Here is an 8566-nt window from a genome sequence, read left to right on the forward strand (position 1 = left end):
TACATGTCATTTTTCTTCTTTCATGACCTCTTTGGGATACAAACACAATTGTGGCACTCCTGGATCGAAGGGTATGTACAGTTTGATAGCCCTTTGGGCAAAAGAATTTAAATGTTCAAAAATATTTATGGCAGCTCTCTTTGTAGTGACAAAGATTCTGAAATTAAGGAGATGCTCATCAATTGGGGAATGGCTGAATAAGTTGTGGAATGTGATTGTGATGGAATATTTAAAAAAATGATGAGCAGGATGCTTTCAGAAAAAACCGAGAAGACTTACAGGAACTGATGTGGAATGAAATGAGCAGAACCAGCAATATGTTCCAAGAGTTAACTGTGAATGATTAAGCTATACTGATTAATATGATCTTTCAAATCAATTATGAAGGGTTTATGAAGGAAAATGCTACTCACTTCCAGAAAAAGAACTGATATATGGAAATATGTAATGTTTGGTTTCACACACACACACATACAACACATGTATAAAATGTTGATCTTCTCTAAAGTGAGATTGGGATGGAGGGAGGGAGACAATTTAGAACTCAAAATGTAAATTTTTTTTAAAAGTCTGTGATCAAAAAATAGAAAGGGCCAAAAGCCTGCTCTAAGGCTTTTCTACTAAATTAAAGGCAGGTTTAACATACTAGCCTATTTCCTAAGGAAAGGTAAATTATTAACTGGGTTGCTGGCACAGAGGAGAGTAATAGGACTGGAATCAGGAAGACTCATTTTCATGAGTTCAAATCCAGTCTATATGAGCCTGGGAAAGTCATTTAACCTAGTTTGCCTCAGTTTCCTCATCTGTAAAGTGAGCTGGAGAAAGCAATGGCCAACCACTCTAGTAGCTTTGCCAAGAAAATCCCAAATGAGGTCACAAAGAATCAGACAAGACTGAAAAAACACAACAAGCTATTAATTAGCAATATTTTCATCTGAGACAAGTAGCACAATAACCAGTGGTGTCAAACTGAAAAATAGAAATGAATCTCTGAAGCTGTATTTCAACTTAGAGAACCACAAATGAGCATCTCTGCTGTACTGTATTTTCTCTTATTTTGTCAAACTTTTCTCAGTTACCTTTTAATCTGTTTTCTGCTGCACTTGGGGGTTATGCTGGCAGTTCAAATCCTTTAAAACTCAAAGTACTAATTTTGACTTTGACAATTCTGAGACTACACAGAAATTTCTACCTTACTGGAAGGGCTGCAGTACAAAGTGAGCTGACACTGTCAAAGATGGAGATTGGCAAGAGAAGAGGGTGTTGTTGATGGACAAGGCCATTGGCCACTAGAGATGGGCCAGACCCAAGAAGAAACACCCTCAGGGAAGTGGGTTTCCCACCCTAGTGCAAATGACCCACCTAATTATGGCTCTGATTAAAGGAATGACTAATGACAAATTGGAAGGCATACTTGAAAAGAGCTAATATGGTTTCATCAAGATTAGGAGATATCACACTAACCTTATGCTCTTTTTTTTTTTGGGGGGGGGGAGATTTACCAGATTGGTGAATCAGGGAGATGTTGTAAAAAATATATATATATATATATTTATTTGCTTAGTAGATCTTTAGGGAAGTAGTAATCCAGTAATCATTGATGGCCAGGTACTTATTGAACATTGTTCCCATGCTTTGAATAAAGGCAGACATAGACTACTTCTCTAATTGTACAGATAAAATAAAACAAGTATATCTAACATATTAGGTAAATCAGAATCCAAAGACCTTGTCAGGCTAGAATGTTAGGATTTAGCTTATGAAATTAAATCTAAAAGGACTAAACAACAAAGCATTACAATTAAATTCAAAATAGCAATCTCATAAGTACAAAAGAGGACAAAAAGGACTTTAAAGCCATTTATTTGAAAACTATCTGGGGGTTTCCATGGACTATGGGCTCAATAGTAGGTGTGATATGGAAAATAAGCAATTATTAATTAATACAATAAATATGAAAACATGGGAATGTGAGCTTCTGGATTGCAGGAACTTTTAAAAAATATTTTTGCTATTTGTTATATTCTCAATGCTTAGTTCAATGCCTAGGACATAGTAAGTAAGCATAGTAATAAATGCTTATTGACTGATTAGCACATATGTACTCTTACATCCAGTGATCCAAGCATTTAGGAGGATCATTGAAGAGAGGTATCCAAGATGGAAGGAGGATACAGGCTTACAAAATTCAATTCAACTCAACAAGCCGGACACTCTGCATTGGAGATACAGTGACAAAAATTAAGACATCTTGTTTTCAAGGAACTTTTGTTATTCAGTTCAGTTTTTTTCAGTCAGGTCTTCATGACCCCATTTGGCTTTTTCTTTGCAAAGAGACTGGAGTAGGTGGCCATTTCCTTCTCCAGCTCATTTTACAGATAAGGAAACTGAGGCAAACAGGCTTAAGTGACTTACCCGGGGTCACAGAGCTAGGAAATGTCTGAGGCTGGATTGAACTCATAAAGATGAGTCTTCTTGTTTCCAAGTCCAGTTTTTGATCCACTGTGCTACCTAGCTGCTTACTTGTCACATGAGGATTGGTTTTGAAATATATGGATATGCAGAAACAAGCACACTGAGGTAATATGAGAGCCATCATCAAGCATTTAAAAAGGTATTATATGGGAGGGGGATTAGACCCTGTTTTACTTTGCCTACAGGATATAACTAGAAACATTAGGTGAAAATTATAGGGAGGCAGATTTTGATTTAGTATGAGAAAAAAACCTAACAATAATTAAGAGACTTGTCCAGCAATGGAATGGAGAGTCTGCTTTTGGGAGTATTCAGGTCACTGTCACTGAAGTTTTTCAAATTATGGTTGGGATTCATGCTTTGGGTTATTCTGGGCAGCCTGAAAATCTCCCTCTAATTCTAGGGCTTTATTATTTTATGAATATTATCATTGAAAAGAAGCAGCACATCATCAATGAAGACCTCATCAGTCAGCTGTGATCATATGAATCTAATAAAACCAATAACTAATTAGGAAAGAAGGATATCTTTGACGCAGACAAGGAGGTAATTGTTTGCTACAGTAATTGGACTATCCATAATGTGTCTGGATGTTTCATATTTTGAACTCTGATAATACCACTCAGAAACTGCTTCTCTTGAATGTAGACTGAGCTCTTCATTTTGCTCATAAGCCTTCAGTGGGTCTTTTTTGCTTATAGGATGAGGTCCAATCCCTCAAAATTTTCTACAGTCCTATCTTTCTGCCTTTATTTCCCATTATTCTCCTTAGGCATCATATGGTCAGCAAAACTTCACTATTTACCATTCCCTAAATGCTCCATATGCCTTTTTTTTTTGGTCCATTCTTGTGTCTTTATTCACATTATCCTTTCTATCTAGAAAGTCCCAATGGCAACCAAATCTTACTCATGCTCCAAGAGCTAAATCAAATGCCACATCCTTCCATGAACTCAGGTAATGATCCTCCTCCAAATGAATGGGATCTCTAACTTCCGTTATATTTTACGTACATCACTTCAAAGATATTAATTATAATTTATTTTTTGTTAAAGTTGTTTTTGTGGATGTCTTCTTCTTACCCCCACTCCTACTGGATTTAGATGCTGCACACACAAGGTGTTTAATAGATGCTTGTTGAATTGAATGGAATTAATGTTTAATGGAATAATTCAAGAACTTATAGATATCTGGAGATTTGGATCCTGCCCTGAATCTCTCATATTACACCATCTTTTCTACCTCCTTATGTAGCCAAATTATCATAAGTAAAGTCAAACTACATTGTCTTTAGGAAAAAATATGGCCAAACATTCATTTTGACATCTCATTTAAAATAAAACTCCACATATAAAGGACATTTTAGCAACATTTTTGTATTCATTCAGTGAATTATGGTATAGCTGTTGATCAGGCTGACCTATTTAGCTTATGAAACATCAAAAAATCACACTCAGACCTTTGTGATCAAAAATCAATTTCCCCTTGCACTAGTACAAAAAATATTTTTCGAGTTCTGGTTTAAAAAATTGATAATGGATTGTTTTATTTTCCTCACTATTTTTTCTCTGTACTTATTATTTGTTATGTGTTCAAATATGGATCATTCAGTTTTCCCCTTAATTATAACTGGAGTAGGTTGCTATTTTTTTCTAAAATTTGTGCTAACCACTATTGCAAACTATAGTACACATGATCAAAAAGAAAAGGTAAAATATGTATTACAGACACCTTCCAGAGTCTCAGTTTCCTCAGTTATTAAAGGGGTGAGTTGGACAAAGATGATGTCTGATATGCCATCCAGTTTTAATTTTCTATGAACTATTGATATGTTTATCATTTATTTGATATGTTATTAGTTAACATTGATATTGTTGTCAATATCAGTTTATTAATATGTTATTAGTAAAAGTGTTTGTGGTAAGGTTGATGCCCATTGATGAGGAAATGGCCAAACTGGGGTACATGAATGTAATGAAATATTACTGTGCTGTAAGAAAGATGAGTATAATGAATACATAGAAAATAGAAAGATCTATAGGAACTGATACAGATTAACTTAAACGGAGCCAAGAACATAATATGTACAATGACAATGTAAATAGAAAGAATAACAATGGCAAATGCAACAAAATTATAAATTCCAAGAAGGACTATAATGAAGAGATATGAGAAGACAACCCCAACCCAGTCCTTCATGGAGGTGGGCAACCCACTCATGGCAGGTGTTACTCATATATCAATGAAATCACAGATCCAGAATGAAGATGGTGATGATGATGAAGAATCAGTTAATAATACTTATAAAATAAACACTAGACACAAAATACACTTAGGCCATTTTGCCAGAGGAAGGATTTGAATTCAGGTCTTTGTGATTCTAACACTCTATCTACTATGCCATCTTCTGACAGCTCGCCTCTTGATATATGAAAATATGGCCTAAGTTCTTTGCAGTTGCTATTGGAAACAGATCTGTGCTGTTAAAATATAAACTTCAGTGGCTGGGAGGGGCATATCTGAACAAAACCGCTCCATTTAGGCCCTTTTAGGAAAAGGGCAAATCAGTGCAAGCCTCTCTATTAGAGAGGGCTCTGGCAAATGTCCTAACTTGAAAATGAGAGGTCATCGCATAAAAAAAGTGGGTGGAATCTTTAATGAAAGGAAGGGAAGGGGTTTTTACCAGAACTCAGGAAAGCCGTGTAACAGCAGCAGAAGTGGCTTGCCCCTCTCTCCGGCAGCTACGTAATGAAACCTTAGCCCGGAGTCCTGCAGGGGAAGAAGACATTTGCATGTGGGATTTCAGTGATGTTTTGAAATGATGTTTTGAAATACCAAAATAATACTTAGTCTTTACATTTGATTTTTTAAATACTCATTTGTCTTATTCTGTGACATCAACAAGAAATAAACAGAGCCAAGACTTATCAGTGGGGTACACAGTAACTTTCCTCCCTGCACCACTCTACAGGCAGATACTCATTAGGAAGCAGGGTCATTCTTGTGACTTTCAGCCCACTGAAGTGTCACGTTTCATCAGTTCAGGCTCTGCAAGGCCGGGGAAGGACTCCAGTCTGACCGTATTCCCTGTCTTGTTTACCTCCCCATCATATATTTTGCTCAGCAAACTAGTCAGTATCTATGCCATCAGTTACATAATTCACACCTCTCCTCCCTCCCTCTTTTCGGTCTTTGCTTCCTACATTTTTTTTCCGGTTGGATGATGTTTGTATGGTTCTCTTGGCTGTCTATTTTCTCCTCCTCTTGGGCATTTTGGTAATTCTTCCTGACAGTGGAATGCTCTGAGAGCTCCACATTTCACTTCATAGGTAAGTGTTATGACAAGGAGAAGAAAAATTACAGGAAGAGGGGAGAGACAGAGACACAGAGACAGAGAGAGACAAAGAGAGACAGAGACAGAGACACAGAGACAGAAAGACAAGGAGAGACAGAGACAGAGAGAGACAAAGAGAGACAGAGACAGAGACACAGAGACAGAAAGACAAGGAGAGACAGAGACAGAAAGACAAGGAGAGACAGAGAGAGAGGCAGAGACAGACAGAGACAGAGACAGTGAGACAGACACAGAGAAAGAGACAGACACAGAGAGACTAAGGGACAGAGACACACAGAAACAGTCAACAGATACAGAGAAAGAGATAGAGAGACAGTGAGACAGAGATAGAGAGACAGACAGAAAGAGACACAGATATAGACACAAAGACAGAGAGACAGAGAGACACAGATGGAGACAGAGGGACAGAGAGAGACAGAGGGACAGAAAGAGAGAGAGAGAGAGAGACAGAGAGACAGAGACAGAGACGGAAAAAACTAGAGATAAAGATGGAGTAATAGAAAGGAAATAGATGAGCAATTTAATAGGAATGCAATAGAATAGAAAGAAAATAGAAATTAATAAAATAAGAAATAGAAATAGGAAGGAAAGCAAATGAATATGCACAAGAAGGAATGGAAGCTAGAGGAGGCATGGAAGGCGGAGGCTAGAAGTTGGAATCTGGACTTTGTGTCCAGTATCCAGGTACTCAAAGAAAAAGACCCCCGGAATTCCACTGCTCACCCGGGTCTACGTTGGTCTGACTTTTGCCTTGAGGTTACAAGGCGCACCTACCCCGGAACCTGAGGGGCTTAATGGTTCTGAGTCCGATGGGAAAGTCTCCCCGCTACCCTGGGCCAGTTAAGCACCTTGCGGCCCACCAGCCCCTGGCCCGCCTCTGCACCTATCGGGCCACTTTCAGTCCCACCGGAGGACTCGCTTCTCCTGGAGCCCGAGCAGCTAAAGGTCACGAAGCCTCGGGGCTCGGACTCCAAAAGGAGCTGGGGAGCAGAGCCGGGGCCAAGTGACAGCGAGTAATGCAAGAGCCACATCGCTTGGCGCAGTGTGCCCGGCTCTGCCCCCGCGTGCCACCTCCCTGAAACACAGGCCCCGGGGACTGCTATCTCTCTTCCAGGCAATCCGGAAGCACCGGAGGGAAAGGCTTATGTTTTATTCCAGCTCTCCTTAAGCTTGCTGCACCGATTCCCCCGCCCTCCCGCCCCCCCACCATATGTACTGTGTGTGAATCATTTGCTAATAATTTCTAGGGCATCCGGGGATGCACAATTCCCGGCTCTTCTCATTTTCACTGCTCTGTTTGGCACTTCAAATGTCCCCTGAATTACTCTTTACTTTTTCATTCCGGGCATTTTCACCACTTGGGTCTTATACTCAGTCCCTTACGGTTGATGGATTCTGAGGACAAAAAGGTGACTGGAGGATATTGTGTGTATATGCTGGGGAAGGGGGTGACAATCGAGGACAGGATTCCTATTAAAGAAATCTTAATCTCCCCCCCTGCCACCTTCCTTCAAAATCCAGCTTTCAATATGGGCTATTTCTCAGATTTAAGCGTGCGGATGTGCCCCCATCTCCATCCATCTGTCTCTCTGTCTCCCCCTCTCTCCTCTCTGTATCTCTCTCTCCCTCCCTCCCTTCTTCCCTCCCTCCCTCTCTTTTTCCCTCCTCTCTTCCCTCCTTCCCTTTCTCTTTCCCTGCCTCCCTCTCCCTTCCTCTCGCTTTTTTTTTTTTTCTCCCTCTCTCTTTCCCTCTTTCCCTCCCTCTCTCGGTCTCTCCGTCTCTTTCGGTCTCTGTATGTGTCTCTGTCTCACACACACACGCGCGCGCACACACACACACAAACACACGCACTAGTGGAGGAGAAACGTGAGCACATCCACAACCCCCAAGTCTTGCTTCCTCGTACCCTCTTTCCGTTCCGAGCCCCCGTCTGTCCTCTCGCTGTCCACCGCGAGCCCTCCCTCCCCCCACGCTGACGGCCCACCCTCCCGGCCCGGGGGGGGGGAGGGCACGGCTCTGGCACCAAACTGCCCCCGGATCACGAAGGCCATCGAGGCTCTCGTGCCCCCCTCCCTCCCTCCCTCCGGGACTGCGCTGCGCTGCCGGCCGTGGCCGGAGCAGCCTCGGCCTTTACCTTAATCCGCACGTAGCAGTGGGTTCCCAGGGAGGGGTCGTTCAAGCAGGCTGGGGGGTTCTCCCGCACGAGCCGCTGGAAGGTCTGGCCGGGCCCCCTCCCGATGCTCCACAAAAGTTTCAGCAGGTGAATGGAGGCGCAGAGCCCGCAATAGCCATACACCAGGGTCCAGAAGAGCAGAGCCCGGACAGCGCCGGCCAGTCGCGCGGTCAGCAGCGGCCAGTAATCCCGGAGCCTCGCCATCGCCATCGGAGGGGCGGCCCCGGGGCCGCCGGCCGCTCAGCCCCCTTTGCCTCGGCCCCCGCGCCCGGGACCCCGCACCTGGCGCCGCCTCCTCGCACCCCCCAGCCCTGCCCCGGAGCCCAGACAGGGGCAGACTGCGGCCGAGCGGAGCAGGAAGACGGGCTGCGCCGCGGGGACCCCCCCCTCACGCTCCGCAGAGCCTCCGCCGCGGAGCTTCCCAGGAGCCGAGCCAGCTCGCTGGTACCCAGCCTCGGCGTAGCTCGGAAGGGCTCCCGTGGGCCCCGCCCGCTCCGCCGCGTTGGGGAGAAGGCTTCACCCCGCTAAAAGGGAAAACAAACGAGGCTGGCCTGCCAGGTTCT

The 8566-nt window shown here is 43.0% G+C and overlaps 1 protein-coding gene across 1 annotated transcript in view; it reads right to left on the reverse strand.

Moving 5' to 3' along the window:
- EPHX4 (epoxide hydrolase 4) overlaps nt 1-8252 on the reverse strand; it is a 32654-nt gene extending 24402 nt beyond the window's left edge. The window contains exons 1-2 of the mRNA XM_074266254.1: nt 7965-8252; nt 5159-5244 (exon numbers count right to left, since the gene is read on the reverse strand). Of these exons, the coding sequence (XP_074122355.1) occupies nt 5159-5244; nt 7965-8213 (335 nt within the window). The 5' untranslated portion in view covers nt 8214-8252. The remainder of the gene's footprint in view (nt 1-5158; nt 5245-7964) is intronic.
- Between the last annotated feature and the right edge of the window lie 314 nt (nt 8253-8566).

This window comes from Sminthopsis crassicaudata, chromosome 4 (assembly GCF_048593235.1).
Source record: "Sminthopsis crassicaudata isolate SCR6 chromosome 4, ASM4859323v1, whole genome shotgun sequence".
Taxonomy (NCBI): Eukaryota; Metazoa; Chordata; class Mammalia; order Dasyuromorphia; family Dasyuridae; genus Sminthopsis; species Sminthopsis crassicaudata.